Source organism: Neovison vison, chromosome 11 (genome assembly GCF_020171115.1).
Source record: "Neovison vison isolate M4711 chromosome 11, ASM_NN_V1, whole genome shotgun sequence".
Taxonomy (NCBI): Eukaryota; Metazoa; Chordata; class Mammalia; order Carnivora; family Mustelidae; genus Neogale; species Neogale vison.
The window spans coordinates 169610902-169629123 of record NC_058101.1 but is presented as its reverse complement, the minus strand read 5'-3'; the positions used below and the strand labels follow the sequence as shown (position 1 = coordinate 169629123).

The following is an 18222-nucleotide window of genomic DNA, read 5'->3' as shown; positions in this document are numbered from 1 at the left end:
AGGACCCACAAATATGTATCCCAAATTTGATATATGCCATCCTTGGTATAGCGATGAGGAGGGTTTTGTAGCTTAGGCTTAGGCCCTAGTTGGTGGGTATTAATTTGTGGGCTTGTAAGGTCAGTTAGGACTTTAATAGTTTGAGAGTATGAAAAAGCTTGGTCATGGGGTCCTGGTGAACTCCATGTTTCAATGAGGATGGGCCAGGAAGAAACATCTGGGTTAGTGATAGAGTTATCCTGGTACATACTGTCTCCATATATTATATCTGAAATATAATCCTGCAGAGAATGCCAATCCGTGCCCTGTAAAGGCAAAACACACCAGGGTAACCTGGATGTACTTGACATAGGCAAAATTCCACATATCCAACAAACTGATTATGCAGTTCAGTATAATGGTGTGCCCACTGTAGAAAGGAACTGTCAGTTAAGATAGGTGAAAGGAAGATAAAGAGAATTACAACCTTCATTTTGGCTTGAAGAGAAGTTTGAGGTCTTCTATGGGCTCACAGGAGTAAGAAGGCACATTCATTTGCTCACTGGGTCCCTGTGAAGGAGGTTAGGGTTTTACTCTAGATATATGCACCCAGGAAGAGTGTCTATCTAGCTTTCCCGCAGTGGGAGTACATAGTATGACCTGATAGGGACCTTTCCATTTTGGATGTAGGCTTTCTGTTGTATGTGACTTCCAATTTTTTTTTTTTTTTAAATAAACAGTGTCTCTGAGATTTACATGGGGTGGGTTTTCAGCTATAATTAAATCAGGTTTGGGGAGTACATGATTAGTATCTTCACTGAGTATCTTATAAGTTAAACCAGCCTCTAGTGAGTATTTAATAAGGCATTATAATCTTCATCCAATGACAGATCTATGGAAAGAGATATTTTATATACATATATATAATAACTCATTACTACATAATAATAATTATGATGATCATTATTATATAATATTATTATGTAATAAGTCAAAAGGGCGGAGTCCTAGAGGTTGTTTTGGAGCAGTTCTCATCGTGAGAAGTCCTATTGGTAGGAGAGTAATTCAATTTTCCTGGGTTTATAGACTAAGCTTAGTAATATGACATTTTAAAGTATGATTCGTTTTTTCTACCTTTCCAGAAGATTGTGGATGCCAGGCTGAATGCAGGAAATATTTAACTTTTTAAGGCTTTGGAAATTGCAAAGTGCTAGTGGGCACTATGGCACACCTAGATTTTCTTACTCTTTTCATGAAAACTACTGTCATCAGTAAACCAACTATCATCTGTATTTTATACAGGGGCATCTTAAATCTGGCCAAATACAGTAAGCAAGATCAGTAACATCTGAACAGTTATGCTCTATAGAGAAGTACAATGGTCAAGGTCATAGTTAAGTTATACAATTGTTTGGGAATCAATTCTATTTTCCAGTTGTTTAACCAAGTGCCATGGGCTCTTGTTATAACCCCCCAGAATAAAAATGCAAGAAGATCCTCTGAATGAGCTATTGTGCAACTTTTCTGAAGTTCACCTCAAATTGTTTACCTTAGGTAAACAAACATTTAAAGACAATCCAATCTAGAATGTAACCTTCATAAAGGTGTTATTAAAACATAATTTGTCTCTCTAAAATAACCCTCATTTCCAGAGATAGCCAAATCAGGACTAGTTTATTTGAAAAACAAGTCCAGTTTTAACAAATGTGGCCTAATTATTTATATAAGCTCAGCAAGAACAGTGAGTGATCATATAGATCTTTTAGAATCTGCTTTACTGGAACTTCTTGTAAGGAATTTCTAGGTTGAACTTATTATAGCCTCTCCAGGCCAGAAGCCAAGCCATGTACTTGCCATCAGACATGCCTGCAATACCTGTCGATTGGGGTGAATTCCTCTTCTTGAGGTCCCCCAGGGTATCCCGAGGTTCCAGCACCTGCCAGGAAGTGACATTCTTTACTCACCTGGTGAGGCTGCTGGGAACACTGTAAGCCAGGTATTGGGCCAACAGTTCCAAGGGGCTTTATGGCTCCAGGTTTCAAAAAGGCAACCTTAGTTCCTTAAAGCTGTCTGGTCATATCTGAGTTGTTCTTTTTGTCTTTCTCAAATAGGGCATTCCAGTCAAAGCCTTGGTAAAATAACCCATGCTTCCCATGGTGTTCTATTACAAGGAGAACAGATTCTTATTGAACTTATTCAAATGACTGATTGCCATGGAGGAAAACACTTACTGAGACCTTTTGAGTTTTAGAGGGTTCAGATAGAGAGAAAAGGTGAATGTTTTATTTACAAATAAATATTTTTACATTGTTGTAAGTCACGGACCTCTTAAGAAAAAAGTTTCCTTAGTCTGGAAGAGCAAACCTTAGAGTACCAGCAATGGTTAAAAGGACAGCTCCAACAGAGGAGCAGAAGCCATGTTTTCCCGCCAGGAAGGAGGGGTTAAGCAGTCCATGTCAGGCCAAAGAAGAAAGGGAATTTCCCTGAAACAAAGGGAGTTTTGGCAGCTGCCTGGGAATATTCCTCAAAGTCTCCATCTCGAGTTAGACTAACCCCAGTTGGCTCCAGTTATAGCCATTAACACAGACATGAGTAAAGGAGAAGCCCCCACATCTATGAGGAGAAACAGAGAGAGGGAAAGTCAGAGTCCCCTTTCCTAGGGGTGGCCTAGCAACCTGGGTTTTCTAGAAGGCTTATTTACATAATAATCACCCAATATGTCAGGAGGGAGTTGACTAGCTCACTCGTTCAGGCAAACACATTCTGCAAAACGCCCTTAGGTCTGAGTCCTGGTGTAGAGCAATGATGGCTTAGGCATAAACAATGAAGGCACCCTAGGTTCATTCACCCTGTTTCCTGTACAGGAGATCTAACTGATAGATCCCACTGAGGCCATGCAGTGTTACTGGAGCTCAGTCCTCTCCTAAGTTTTGCAATCCAAATTATTTCCAGTGGGTTCCAAGGCATCCCACAGTAGAGTCCTTGGGACTGAGGAAGCCTACTGAGGCCATGCTCCCAGAAAAGGAAGGAAGGTCCGTTACCTAATCCGCCCTGATGCCTTGGTGGCGTCCCACACAGGATATGTCAGAGCTGCCCATATGTCAAAAGCCACCGTAAAGAAGACGTCCCTCAAGACCTCGCTATTGATCACCATTCTACCTCCTCGGGAAGGCATTCCTGCCATAAAAGGCCCTGGATGGGTGCCAGCGTCCCTCTTCTTCCCCTTCGTATCCTGGGCTACAGATGGGTGCCCGGTGAATGGACTAGGATATTGTGCCATCCTATACTCTAAAAGTTGTGGGGCTGCCCTGCCATTTTTAACCCATGGGAAACAAAAAAAAAGTTTGGCAAGGGGAAATTACCCAATTTCATAGCTTTAAGTAGTTTGGAGAAGACACTGGCGTGAAACAGTAAAGACTGAAACCCATCATGGTCTATGTGACATTCCAACACATGGGGTCCTTACCGCCCACTTCCCTAGGAAACGATCCCCGGTTGTGTTATAATTCAATCGGGTACTGCTTTGGGCCATCTTCCAGTGGAGGTCCCATGGCAGGAAGTGGCTAGGCCAGGCATGTGGAGGAGATCACATTAGATCATTCAGGAAGAAACCTCACATGGGAGTCTTAAGAATGGCAGCGGTCCTTCCTGGTGACTTAGATGGCTGTCCCGTGCCCAAGAAAGCCAACTTTATGTAAGAACAGGAATAAAGAGACGACATCAAGTTTCTGGGTCTTATTACCATTCCGGCCAGCGTACTAACTTCCAGCCAAAAATCTGATGTTTTCTTCCCTGTAGATTAGCCACGGGCTAGAGGATTAAAGCCTAAGCAACTGACATGCAAGTGTTCCAATAAGACCATACTCCTTGAAAAGCCCTGAAGTGAGAGTAAAGGAAGGAGCGAGAACAGACTCACCAACTTTGCACCAAAGCTCAGAGTCCAAATGTAAAGACTCACAGACCCAGCTGGACGCCAAATGATGAACTTCTAGAACATAGGTGAGGTTTGGTTGGGTGAGGTCTGGAGCTCAGTACCAAGAAAGGATCCTTGAGGCCTCTCTGGTGCAAAATGGTGATTTATTAAAGTATGGGGACAGGACCTGTGGGCAGGAAGAGATGCTGCCCTGGGGTTCTCAGGAGTGGTCCAGTATATACTTGTAAGGTGGGAAGGGATTAGGGATGGTGTCAGTCTCTAAGGAATTTTGGAAGCAAGGTTTCTAGGACCTTGAGGGGCCAGCTATTTTTGGGGGGAAAGGTTATTCACTACTAGTAGTAAAACCTTTTTGTGAGACCCTTTACATGTCTATCAGTAGGCCATATGCTTGGGAATGATTGTCAACACTATCTGGGAGGTTTAGAGATAAAGTTTCCAAAGGAATTGTTAAAGTGCTCACAGGGTCCTGGTGAGGGGTAGGGGGTCGGTCAGGCTAGGACTTCCCTTTGCCCTTAGCAAGCCCTTAAGGTGGGGGTAGTTGAGTCCCTAGAGGAGAGTCACTCTGCCTGTTTTAAGGGCTTGTCAGGAGGTAAGGAAATTTAATAATGTTTCTTCTGCCTCTGTTTCCCACATCAGTATGATTTTTATCACAGTATGATAAAATGAATGTAAAACATCTCACTGTGATTTTATACTGATTACATATTGAAATGATAATATTCTGGATATAACTGATTAAACAAACTAAATTTCTTAAAAATGATTTCAACAAAGGACACCAGGGTGGCTCAATTAAGCTTGAGCTCAGGTTGTGATCTCAGAGTCCTGGGATCAAATTCCACATCCAGCTCTTTGCTTACCAGGGAGCCTGCTTCTCATTTCTGCCTGGTCTGACTCCTCTGCCTGCCCCTCCCCCCTGGATTGTGCATGTGCCCACAGGGGCTCTCTGGCTTGAGAGCACATCTGCTCGAGCTCTCGCTCTCGCTCTTGCTCTCTGACAAAAAATAAATAGAATCTTTAAAAACAATCATTTTGCCTGCTTTTTACTTTCTCAATGTGGTTAATGAAGCTTGAAATTTCATGTGGCCTGCAATGTATATACTTACATTGGACAACACTGGGGAGTCAGAACATCAAACAGGACATTTGTCATACCAAGATCAAAAAACAGCTTTAAATTTACATACACAACATGTTTTAGAGGATAAATATACTCTCCAATCTCAGCTAAGAGCTATTTAAATGCTAACTTGGTGTAACCAATATAAACAAAACTTTACAATCTCAATGTAACTGTTATTTAAATTTCAACATTCCAGAATTAGATTTTTGGGACTTATTATGAGTACAGTTTTTCAAACGACAAAAGTGATACCAGCTCATCTAAACTATCGACATTATAGAGAAGCATACACACACTCACAAAAGAATCCAAAAGAACCCACCATGCTACTGCTCAGAATATTTTGATCACTCATTACTTCCAGGTAAATGTGTTAAGTGATATGAAATATTAAGGTGGGATCATATGCTTTATCACTTTGAAACTTGTTTTATTCTAATACTTTGAACACTTCCTTTTATTAGATATTCTTTCTAAAACTTCACATTTTACTTTGAAATAATTACAGATTCACAGGGTGTTGCAAAAACAGTATGAAGTCCCATATAATTTCCACCCCATTTCCCAGACAGGGTTGCATCCTCTGGATTACAGGACATCAAAACCAGGAAACTGACATTGGGATGCATGTGTACCATTTTAGGTCACCTTATCACAAGTGTCAATTCAGGTAACAACCACCACAATCAAGATCAGATTTCATCAACACAAAAACATTCCCTCTCAGTACCCCTTTCCAGTCACAACCACCCACCCCACCCCCAACCTCATCAGCCCTAACCCTTCGGTGACTGCTAATCTAACTTTGTGATAACAAAAACGTGAATGGCTGCCTACAGTGTGTGACCTGTACAGATTGGCTTTTTCCACTCAGCATCATGCCCTTGAAATCCACACTAGTTGCTGCATGCATCCAGAGTTTGTTCCTTCTTAATTGCTGAGAAGTATTCCATCTGGTATGGATGTGCCACTCATGTACTGAAGGACATTTGGGTTATTTCCTGTTTTACCATATGAAAAGTAAAGCTGACATTATTAAGACCTGCAAAATATTTGTAACTATTACACAGTTTTGTATCAATTCCCTGACCTCTATGTAGACTGTTTTGTTTGTTTGTTTTTAACTTGCAGCAAGAATTACTCTCAAACTCCACTTTTTGGGCCACAGACCCTTGTGGTCTTAGCAAAAGACCTGCCCCTCATGAAGCATACTACCAACATTTAATGAGTGCATTGGCCAGGCAGCTATTTTTTGTTGTAATAATGATGTAACAAACGAACTTACACAGAAAATGTATATGCAGAGAACACTAATTCCTAGTGAAAATGCTGGGTCACAAGCTAAAAATATTTTTAAAGGAATTGCTACCAACTGGCCTTCAAAAAATCAAAGCAGCTTATCTTAGCCACCAAGGCTGTTACAATGTCCACTTCTTACAAGATGCACTAAGATTTTTGTAGTCTTTAAAATCTGACTTGCCAAAAATATTGTTTTGTATTGAAGTAATAGAAGTTATATATTTCTCATGTTTCTGGACTTGATTTGTCATTCTTTAACTATCTATTCATATTCTTTGGCCAACATTCTATTGAAAGCTTAGTTTACTAACCTATCAAACCTGGCTCTAACATACGTTACAAAGAAATAGCCTTTAAAACTACATGTATCTGAAATCCAGCACACATATTAATAGCCCAAGAAAGTATCTGACTTTTCAATGTGGACGATAAAAATTTAGTGGATATGGTTCCCCAATTGATAAGTGCTCTTCTACTACACACAATGTCTTTATTAAGAAATCACATCTAATTCCAGCTTTAAGTGAAAAAAAATGAATGTAGGGATGCCTTGGTGGGCTCAGGCACTTAAGCAACTGAATTCAGCTCCCATCATGATCCCAGGGTCCTGGGATCGAATCCCGCATGGGGCTTCCCGCTTAGCAGGGAGCCTGCTTCTGCCTCTGCCTGCTGCTCTCCCTGCTTCTGCTTCCTCATTCTCCCCCACCTCCCCCGACAAATAAAATCATTTTAATTAATTAATTAATTAATTAATAAAAACGTGAATGGATATCACTTCTCTTAAATTCCCTGTGAAATACCAAAACATCAATTTTCTGTAACATCAAAACTATCTCCAGTTTCATTAAGAAACATGGCTGGCCTCTCTTTCGCATTTAAGGTCATCTAATCAATAGTTCCCAATAGCGCTCTTTAGACCAGCACTAGCAGCACTAACATCACCTAGTAACTTCTAAGAAATAAATGCAAATTCACAGGCCCCACCCAGACCTACTTCATAAAAAAAAACCCGGAAGGTGGTGGGTAGAGCCAGAAATCAAGCAATGTGTTTCAACAAGCATTTCAGCGGATTCCGATACATAGGAAAGTTGGAGCACCACAACATTAAACAAATTTAGTAGAAAGACATTAAATCTGGATTGCCTTCCATACTTTTACTTTTCATGAAAGACTTCAGCAAAGTTAATCACGCCACAGATACTAAGAATCCAGAGACATATTTTCATTCTCCCCCAAAGCAAAACAAAACAAAAATAAAGAAAACTGGAAACTGGATGTTAGCTTTATTTTCTACAAAAAGGAATCCCTAAAACTATGAAGTGATCACAAAAAAATTTCCTTAGAGAAGAAAAACCCAAAATGAACCACAGAGAACCAACAGGTCAGAACTGATATCTTTCAAACCAGAGACTCAATCAGTTTTGTATCATACACTGCCTGATACCCCCATTCCTACATGGAACTACAACCTATAGCACTTTCGAAATTCAATGAACTAGCACATTAAACAGCACCTAGAAAAATATAATTATGCAAGTATTTGTGGTCCAGGGAATAAACAAATAAATCGGTCAAATAAAAGTAATTCTGCATGGGCAGAATAAAAGTGACCTGTATGTTGTTTTGTCCCCTAATTTCTTCTAAGCATGTATTACCATCTTCACAACCAAAAGAAAGGAGAATCAGGAATATATGGAATGATACAGGAAAATACCCTACAAGTATATTAGTTATTTTTTAAATTTTACCAATGCGCTGATAATCTCTCTCCTTCATGGGATCAAAATTCAAAAGAGGCTTTGGTAGTACCAGATAAACCGAGTTCCAACCTTCATGCTTATTAAAGTTTGAAACTCAAAGTGAACACATGGCTATTAACCCGGTTACAAGCAGGTGTTATTATGGTAGCTACCTCCTATCCACCTGGGTAAGTGCCCCATTTCCCTCGAAGTAAGACCTTCTGAGCAGGGAGCCCAATGTGGGGCTCAATCCCAGAACCTCAGGATCCTGACCTGAGCCAAAGGCAGTTGCTTAACCAACTGAGCCACCCAGGCACCCCAAGACCAGAGAACTTTTTTGTTGTTGTTGTTGTGGTTTGTTTGTTTTTAAGATTTTATTTATTTATCTGACAGAGAGAGATCACAAGTAGGCAGAGAGGCAGGCAGAGACAGAGGAAGAAGCAGGCTCCCCGCTGAACAGAGAGCCTGATGCGGGGCTCGATCCCAGGACCCTGGGATCATGACCTGAGCAAAAGGCAGAGGCTTAACCCGCTGAGCCACCCAGGCGCCCCAGAACGGTTTGGTTTTGACTGAAGTTCATTTTAAGCTGAATTTTTATTTCTTGAAACCTGGAATATTCTGGCACTTATGATATTTGACAACTTTTACTTCTAGAAAAGAATGAACAGTGTATAAACCTTCTACCGTACATAGGAAATATCATCTCTTCTCAGAAAGCAGTCATCAGGTTTATTTTCTCCCTAACCACCAAGTACTCGATAGATTTGAAGATCCAATACAGGCTGATAATACTGGCATTCTACATCCCCTTTAATTACCTGTTCCCCGCAAAAGCAACTTCATCTTAAAATGTATTGCGAATGCTCTTAATATGAATTTTTAAGTAAGATTTTTTTAACATATCCCTTCTACCAGTTTCTTCTCTCAACCAAAGGATCATTTAAATAGTTTTTCTAAACTGAGAAAGGGAGGGAAAGGAGAGCATTATTTAATCCTGTTGAAAAATTAAAATTTCCCTTGTTTACCTTATGATTTCTACTATTCCTGATTTCTGAATAACACTGCAGTTTTCTTGCAGTGTCTTTACTGACAATTCTTCTTGGACACGACAGTCAATCACTGCATAGAAGTGAAATTAAAGCTCAATACGTGGAGTGAATGGTCAAGACTTCCATTTAACAGAATTAATCCACAGTCCTCAACAGAATATACTCTGTGTACAACTTCCAACTTATAGGTATATGAGCACAAGACAACTTACACGATGGACAGCATAACCCCTCCATCGATACCCAACATGTTCTGTTCCCATTCTTAAACTGCCTTTAGACACCAGGTCACGTGCACACCCATCTAGTTCCTCAAAACCGATTTTGCGCATGACAGATCTGCGCTTCCTCAGCAGACTTTTAAGACTTTCTCGGCCACGTAAATAACCAAATGGACACCCAAAAAGGATTAGGAATCATCAGAGTTGTTGCTCAGGTCAATGTGCTCATGCTCTGAAGTTCCAGACCACTCCAGGAAGTACTTTCAAGGCACTGCCTACAGCATCCAAGACTCAAGTTCTGGGTTTAATTTCCAACCCATGGTGAGAAAAACAAAATGAGAAAAAGAGGTATACTACTTTTAAGGACACACTTCATAAAGACAACTTTGCCCTATCCTAGTAACATTACAGACACAGGACTCGAGCCCTAGTATGAAAGCTTATTTATTACATAAAACTTCCAAATGGATGGAACAGTTTTAGGTGGATTCAAACTAAAACTCATCTTCATCTATTCTATACACATTTCCTGAAGCCCTGTCACTGCCAGGCACTGTACTACACAGATAGAAAAATAAAGATGTGAAAAGAGAGGTCCTGCCCTCAGGGGGCACCTGTGTGGCTCAAATCAGTTAAGGGTCAGATGCTCAGGATCTCAGGGTCATCAGATGGAGCCTCATGTGGGGCTCAGAGTCTGCATGAAGACTGCTTAAAACTTCCTCTCTCTCTGTCCCCACCCTCCCTCCCTCCCTCTCTCAAAATCATTAGGTTGTTTTGTTTTGTTTTGTTTTTAAAAGGTCCTACCCCCAAAAATGGTAAAATGTAATAGGTGATCCAATAAAACTTCTGTTCAAGTGTTAAATGAATTGTACATGATTTGGAGGGTGAGGTAAGCCAATAAAAATACAATTCAAGTGTCACAAAGATGAGCTACACCTGACTGGAGTGATGAAAAGGCTTCCTGAGACATCTAGGAGTCCAAACGGTAGTGAGCCAGGACATAGAAGCAAGGGAAAGCATTTCAGAGAACCAGAGGAAGAGAAGGTGTGAAGGTATGGAAATGAGGTCCCATGGTCCCAGCCCAAGACACATGCAGTTGGCAGGAAACACAGACCCTTATATGTGGAGGGCACATGGGGATTGGTGGCAGTCTGCTTGCACAAATCTTAAAGGAACACGAAAGAACTGAATCAAGAGCCCCTCGTGATGCTTGGCATTTGGACTTTATTTCAAAGGCAATGAGAGGGGCACCTGGGTGGATCAGTGGCTTAAAGCTTCTGCCTTCGGCTCAGGGCATGATCCCAGGGTCCTGGGATCCAGACCCACATCTGGTTCTCTGCTTGGCGGGGAGCCTGCTTCCTCCTCTATCTCTCTCTGCCTGCCTCTCTGTCTACTTGTGATCTCTGTCAAATAAATAAGTAAAATCTTTAAATGAAAAAAAAAAAAAGGCAATAAAAACTGCCACGTAATTTAACTTGACCAAGCAGAGAGAGTTGGATTTGCTTGCCTCGGGCCTGGATGCATAAGGCTGGTGATGGTTATTATACAGTAAATGGTAGTTACCAGCCTGTGGGGCGAAGTGGAAAGGTGTGGATGACCTCTGAAGTGAAGGAAGAGCTTAACAAGGATGGAGGAGGGAACAAACAACTAACTTGTATCGGCCTGCCCAACAAACGACCTCCAAGAATCATTAAATCCCAGATTCAGTAAGGCCTTTCCCAATGTACCCACAGAGACTAACTATCTCTCCCATGGACTCATTTATTCCATGGGTGCGCCTCCCACCACTGAAGACCTTTTTGTCTCACCTTTTCAACATCCGTTCGGTTCCCTGAAAGCAGGCATTTTCTATCCACTTCACCAGTGACTTGAAAGAGCAATGACTGATAGAACTCTACAACTGAGGAGGCAAAAGCTTTCTCCGTTTATGGGCTGTAGAAAAGTTCCACACACCAGGCTTGATCCTTACACTACAGCTGAAAGAAGACACCTGTGTTCAAGGATGCAGGTAATTAAAAGGCACCAAGGAGCTATCCTATTTCTAGGATGTCTAAGGGTCTACACGCAGAGTGGAGCTCTAAAATAGTGTGAGGATGAAACAGCAGCACTGGTAAACTCACAACCACGCACACAAACACGGATGACTCTCCATAAGGCAGGCCCAGGAGTGCATCCAACTGGATGACTCCACGTACACCAAATTCAGGAACATGCACAACAGCTCCCCAGCAACGGAAGTCAAGAACCGTGGCAGAAGTGAACCTCAAGAGGGTTATCACAGACCCTGGGGTCCTGGGTGTAAAGTCACATGGTGTGTTCCCCTTGTGAAGGTTCCTCACGCTTTTGGCTTATGATCTGTGCACTTCTCTGTATATATGCTGCGGTTCAAAAAGTTTACTTAAAGGGGTGCCTGGGTGGCTCTGTGGGTTAAGCATCCAACTCCTGACTCTGGATCAGGTCATGATCTCAGGGTCCTGGGATGGAGCTCTCAGTCTGGCTCCTGGCTCAGTGCAGACTGTACCTGACATTCTCTCTCTGTCCCTCTGCCCTCCCCTGCCCCCACATAGACTCTCTCAAGGAAACAAGTATCTTTAAGAGAATAAATAAGCCTTAAAAACAAACAAACAAACAAACACAAAACTCCCTTTCCTTAGAAAGAAGAAGGGAACTTCCCCATGGGGAGGAAGACAACACAACCAAAAAGGCCCAGGTGACAGAGCCAAAGAGAAACTGAGAGCCAAAAGAATACAGCATGTTTTAGTTCAGACTGCAAAGGAGACATCCAGGGATCCACTATTCCCTGAAGTTCTAACGAATTGAGTTAGTGCTGACCACTTCCTCACCCAGCTGCCGTTTACCAAAATAGTTTTGTTTTTGGTTTTTTTTTTGTGGGGGGCATAAAGGGAGAGAGAAAGCACACAAGCAGGCAGAGAGGCAGGCAGAGGTGGAGAGAGAGGCAGGCTCCCCGCCGAGCCAGGAGCCCCATGCTGGACTCCATCCCAGGACCCCAGGATCATGACCTGAGCCGAAAGCAGTGGCTTAACCCACTGAGCCACCCAGGCGTCCCTACCAAAATTATTTTTATTCATCTTGGAATTTCTTCAGCATTGACTGAAGCACAGGATGAACCTACGTCACTCAAACCTCCCATCCCAGCAACTAAGAGCATACACTGACAAGTTAGCTGGCCTGGCCTCAGAAAATGGCAGGCAACTAAGGAAAAGCAGACTAGCCTCTATACAAAGGTCTCCATTTTACATTATCCCCAACCCAATGAGCTAAACGGCAAAGCCTACAGTAATAACCTACAGAAGTAACTACCCCTTGCTCCAAAAGAAAGGACATTGTGTGCTGCCCAAAAAGACTAATGTGTACCTTAACACTGTCTAGAAAGACACCCATCACCACTGCAGAAGATCATCAGAAAAGAAACAAACACAAACTGACAATTCAGCTTTCCAAAAAATTACACTTTCTTTATCCAACCCCAACCTTTATCTTCAAACACAAGAAAGGAAGAGACATTTGCCGCTCAAGAGAGGAAAAGCACAACAACCAGCATAACTGTACCTCCACCACCAAATCGCTCAGGAGAAGAAAATGTAATTCAGGCCAGGCAAATTAAAACCATTCTACACATGGTCAAAAGAAAACGTCTAAACTCCTCCAATCCACAGAAAAATCCCTGCTTCCTCTCCTTTTGAGCCCATCCATACCAATAACCCAATGGATACAAGTGGCAAACCAATCCAGCCCGTTAGAAATGAGACAAAAACTTGGACAAATGTCCTCCCACAAGTCGTGCGGTGAATAGGACCCCTTTGCACCCAACACGAAATACACACAACCAAAACCACACATCAACCACCTGCAAATACAAAAAAGCCATCCTCAACAAGTTGGAAAGAGGACCTCAAGGAGAGCCCTCCACCCTCCCCCACACCTTAAGCAACAAAAGTCCTCCAATCAAAGCTAACCCAGATCTTCGAGTACCTGGTGGAGGTGCCTTCCCTCACGTGGCAGAGGCTGCCTATGAAGGCTTCAACGCAGCTTCTGAAGGTGCAGATGCTCAAACCCCAAAAGCCTTTCTCTACAGCAGGTTCTCTGGTCATTCTGGCCTTCTGAGGAGTGAGGAGTGGGGGAAAGGGGAGGGAAGAGACAGGGATCCAGTTAAAAAGGAGGAGAAACAGCAAAACACAGGCATTGGTGAGCCCTCGCAACTTCCCAGGCATCCAGTGCTGCAAACTTGGCTCAGAGACTGACCACCCACCCTTTCCAGGGACGGAAACAGGGACCGGGGAGTGCACGGGGTGCCCCCAAGGGCACCCCACAACCTCAGGGCCCAGACCCTGCAACCTCTAACAGATGGCAGAGATGGCAGACGCCCCAGAGAGGCCGCGGTGGGCGCGGGGAGCAGGCGGACTTGTGGACTGCAGTGTGGGGCTGTCGGGGGCGAGGGCGGGGGTGCAGCAGAGGAGATGCTGGCTGGATTGGACGGGGCACGCAGAAGCAGCCAGAGGCCAGTGGCGGCGAGTGGGCCGGCTCCTTCCCTCTCCCCTCCCAGTCTGGCTCCCTCCCTCCCTCCTCACCAAGGTAAATCTCCCTTTCCCTGGGACAAAGGGCCACGGCGGTGGCAGTGGCGGACGGCCGCTGAGGAGCAGGCGCCAGGGCTGCTGCACCAGAGGAGCCAGGCCTGAGCGGGAGCGACCCGGCCCGCTGCCGCCTCAGCCTCCCCCAGCCCCCCCCCAGCCCGGAGAAATCTCCATTTTAGCATCGCGCGCCTCCCTCGGCCCTGGGGAGCCACGGAGACTTGTCGTCGCCAGCCCCTTCTCGCCACCAACCCTCCCTCCCCTTCCACCAGCTCAGCTCAGAGCAGGTACCTGGTCGGGCTCTCCTTATCGCGAAAGGACAAGGGTTGTCTGTACCCCCGCCCGCCCACCCCAAAGCCCAAAGTGGCGCCACTGGAAGGAGAAATGCCATCCAGGAATTCCTCCCAAATCTGCCCCCCTCCCTTCTCGGCGCCAGTCCTCAGCCCTACCTCTGCCCTTCCTCAGTTGCTGGCCCTCGCTGGAGCTGCCACTGCCGCCGCTTGCGCAGCCCCCGCCGCCATCTGCGTTGCTGCCATCTGCGCCGGAGCCGCCTCTTGTGTAGCCAACACCGCTTGTGCAGCCGACGCAATCTGCGCCGCCGCCGCTGTCTGCTCCACCGCTGCTGCTGACGCCGCCGCCGCCGCCGCTGCCGCTGTTGGAGCCGTGGACGCCCAAGCGGTTGCCGCTTGTGCAGCCCAGCTGTCTGCGCCAATGCCCCTTGCCCGCCCACACCGTCGTCTGTACCGCGGCCGCTGCCCCAGCCAACACCGCCTGCGCCGCCGCCGACAATGCCGCCGCCACCAAAGCCACCGCCATCTGCACCGCCACCGCCTGCGCCGCCCACGCCGCTGTCTGCACCGCCACTGTTACCACTGCCGCCGCCGACTCTGCCGCCGCCGGTACCGTCTGCGCCGCCACCGCCGCTGCCGCCACTTGAATCCCCACGCTGCTTGTGCAGCCCAGGCCGCTTGCGCCGCCGACGCCGTCCCCGCCTGTCTGGCGACGCCGCCACCTGCGCCGCCGCCTCTTCTCCGGCCCACGCCCTCTGCACCGCCTCAGACACCGCTTAAGCCGCGGGCGGATGCCCCGGCTGCGCCATCGCGGCTACGGAGGCTGATGGCGCTGGCGGCGCAGACAGTGGCGGCGGCGGAAGCGGCGGCGGCGGAAGCGGCTGCGTCAGAGGCGCAAGCGGCCCTGCGGCGTAAAAAGTGGCCGCAGACCGCGGCGTTGCGGGCGCCAAGAGCCATAGGGGCAGATGCCTTCAGCTGCACAAGCCGCTTAGGCTCCGAAGGCGTCCAGGGCTCAAGCGGTGGCGGCAGCGGCATAAGCGGTGGCGACGGCGGGGATAGCAGTGGCAGCGGCTTCAGCGGCACAAGCGGCGTCGGTGACAGCGCAGAGGACGTCAGCGGGCGGAACCAGCGACGGCGTCAACGGTGCAAGCGGCCTCTGCGCAGACAACGCGGCGGTGCAGACAGCAGCGGCTTCAGCGGCGTCGGTAGCAGCGACGGTGCACACAGCGGCTTCGGCGTCGCAAGCGGCGGTGCAGATGGAGTTGGCTTCGACGGAACAAGCGGCATCAGCGGCGGCGCAGGCAGTGTTGGCTGCGGAAGGGGCGGCCACACAGACGACGGCGTCCGGGGTGCAAGCGGCACTGGCACAGACAGCTGGACTGCGCAAGCGGCGACCGCTTGGGCGTTCAGGGCTCCAGCAGGGGCGGCGGTGTCTGCGGCTGTAGCAGCGGTGGAGCAAACAGCGGCGTCTGCGCAGACTGCGTTGGCTGCACAAGCGGTGTTGGCAACTCAAGGGGCGGCTGCAGCGCAGATGGCAGCAACGCAGATGGCGGCGGTGGAGCGGCGGAGCGGCGGCGGGGGCTGCGCAAGCGGTGGCAGCGGGAGCCAGAGGGACAGCAACTGAGGAAGGGCAGAGGTAGGGCTGAGGACTGTCGCCGAGAAGTGAGGACTTCGTGGACGGCATTTTCCTTCCAGTGGCGCCACTTTGGCCTTTGGGACGGTGGCGTGCGGGGGTAGAGCCCACCCGTGTCCTTGTGCAATAAGGAGAGCCCGACCAGGTACCTGCTGTTAGCTGAGAGGGTGGAAGGGGAGGGAGGGCTGTGGGCTAGAGGGGGCTGGCGACGACAAGTTTCCGTGGCTACCCAGGGCGGAGGGAGGCCCGCGCTGCTAAAATGGAGATCCTGGGGCTGGGGGAGGCTGTGGCAGCAGTGGGCGCCGTCGCTCCCGCTGGAGGCTGGCGGCTCTGAGTGCAGCAGCCCTGGCAGCTCCTCCTCAGCGGCCCTCCGCCGCTGCCACCGCCATTACCATTCCTCCCAGGCAAAGGGAGATTTACCCAGGTAGGGAGAAAGGGAGGGAGCCAGCCTGGGAGGGGAGAGGGAAGGAGCTGGCCCATTTCCCGCCACAAGCCTCTGGCTGCCTCTACCTGCTCCCTCCAGATCTGCCCAGCCTCTCCCCTGCCGGCCCCTTCCCCAGCCCCACGCTGCAGTCCACAAGTCGGCGGCTCCCCATGACCGCCTTGGCCTCTCTCAGGCCGCTGCCATCTCCACTGCCTGTGGGAGGCAGCATGGTCTGGGCCCAGAGTTTGTGGAGTGCACATGGGGGCGCCCCGTGCACTCCCCGGTCCCTGTTTTGGTCCCTGGAAAGGGTGGGTGGGTGGTCGGTCTTCCAGCCAAGTTTGCAGCACTGGATGCCTGGGAAGTTGTGAGGGCTCACCACTGCCTGTATTTTGCTGTTTCTCCTCCTTTTTAACTGGATCCCTGTCTCTTCTCTCCCCTTTCCCCCACTCCTCCCTCCTCAGAAGGCCAGAAAGACCAGGGAAACTGCTGCAGAGAAAGGCTTTTGGGGTTAGAGCATCTGCACCTTCAGAAGCTGCACTGAAGCCTTCATAGGCAGCATCTGCAATGTGAGGGAAGGCACCTCCACCAGGTACTTGAAGATCTGGTTTAGCTTTGATGGGAGGACTTTTGTTGCTTAAGGTGTGGGAGAGGGTGGAGGGCTCTCCTTGAGGTCCTCTTTCCAACTTGTTGAGGATGGCTTTTTTTCATTTTCGGGCGGTTGATGTGTGGTTTTGGTTGTGTGTATTTCGTGTTGGGTGCAAAGCAGACACATCTCCAATGGAGACATATAAATGCCTATCAGACACATGAAAAAATGTTCATCATCACTAGCCCTCAGGTAGATTCAAATTAAAACCACATTGAGATATCACCTTGAACCAGTTAGAATGGCCAGAATTAGCAAGACAGGAAACAACATGTGTTGGAGGGGTTGTGGAGAAAGGGGAACCCTCTTCCACTGTTGGTGGGAATGCGAGTTGGTGCAACCTATTTGGAGAACAGTGTGGAGATTCCTCAAGAAATTAAAAATAAAACTTCCCTATGACCCGGCCATTGGGCTCCTGGGTATTTAACCCAAAGGTACAGATGTAGTGAAAAGAAGGGCCATCTGTACCCCAGTGTTTATAGCAGCAATGGCCACGGTCGCCAAACTGTGGAAAGATCCAAGATGCCCTTCAACGGACGAATGGATAAGGAAGATATGGTCCATATACACTATGGAGTATTATGCCTCCATCAGAAAGGACGAATGCCCAACTTTTGTAGCAACATGGAAGGGACTGGAAGAGATTATGCTGAGTGAAATAACTCAAGCAGAGAGAGTCAATTATCATATGGTTTCACTTAATGGTGGAGCATAACAAGTAGCATGCAGGACATGGGAAGATAGAGAGGAAAAGGGAGTTGGGGGAAATTGGAAGGGGAGGTGAACCATGAGAGCCTAGGGACTTGGAAAAACAATCTAAGGGGTTTGAAGGGGCGGGGGGTGGTAGGTAGGGGGAACCAGGTGGTGGGTTTTAGAGAGTGCAGGGATTGCATGGAGTACTGGGTGTGGTGCAAAAATAATGAATATTGTTATGCTGAAAATAAATAAGAAATAAATTTAAAAAAAACCAAAAAAACAGTATTCCATTGTGTATGCATGTATATATATACATATGTGTTTATGTATGCGTATACTTGTGTATACATGTAGTTTTCCAGTTTGGAGCATTGTGAATAGAGCTAAGAACATCTGTGTAATAAGTTTACATAGTTTCATATGGAAAAAAAACAGAAAAAGAAAAGGATGAGTTTCAAATATGCAATTTAAGAGTGTGTAACCCTGGGAAAGTAACTTATAACCCTATATATTATACAGTAACTAGGTGGTACGGGAGAAAATATACACATTTTATCTCAATAAAATGCATTTTATAACTTTTATGTAGAAATATGTAAC

General features: G+C 46.7%; 2 protein-coding genes and 1 non-coding gene across 3 annotated transcripts; 1 reads left to right on the top strand and 2 right to left on the bottom strand.

The window, feature by feature from the left end:
• Window positions 1–6159: 6159 nt before the first annotated feature.
• LOC122890792 lies at window positions 6160–6309 on the bottom strand. The gene has a single exon (XR_006381214.1). It is a non-coding gene; the product is annotated as a small nucleolar RNA SNORA62/SNORA6 family (small nucleolar RNA).
• Window positions 6310–13433: 7124 nt separating this feature from the next.
• On the bottom strand, window positions 13434–15032 carry LOC122890364 (antifreeze protein Maxi-like). The gene is made up of 4 exons (XM_044225994.1): window positions 15025–15032; window positions 14700–14978; window positions 14383–14650; window positions 13434–13465 (listed from the first exon to the last, which is right to left on the bottom strand). The coding sequence occupies exons 1-3, from the start codon at window positions 15030–15032 to the stop codon at window positions 14395–14397; spliced, it is 543 nt and encodes a 180-aa protein (XP_044081929.1). The 3' UTR covers window positions 13434–13465; window positions 14383–14394.
• Window positions 15033–15049: 17 nt separating this feature from the next.
• Window positions 15050–16755, top strand: LOC122890363 (alanine and glycine-rich protein-like). The gene is made up of 2 exons (XM_044225993.1): window positions 15050–15859; window positions 16742–16755. Exon 1 carries the CDS (start codon window positions 15050–15052, stop codon window positions 15845–15847), a length of 798 nt encoding a protein of 265 aa, XP_044081928.1. The 3' UTR covers window positions 15848–15859; window positions 16742–16755.
• Window positions 16756–18222: the final 1467 nt, after the last annotated feature.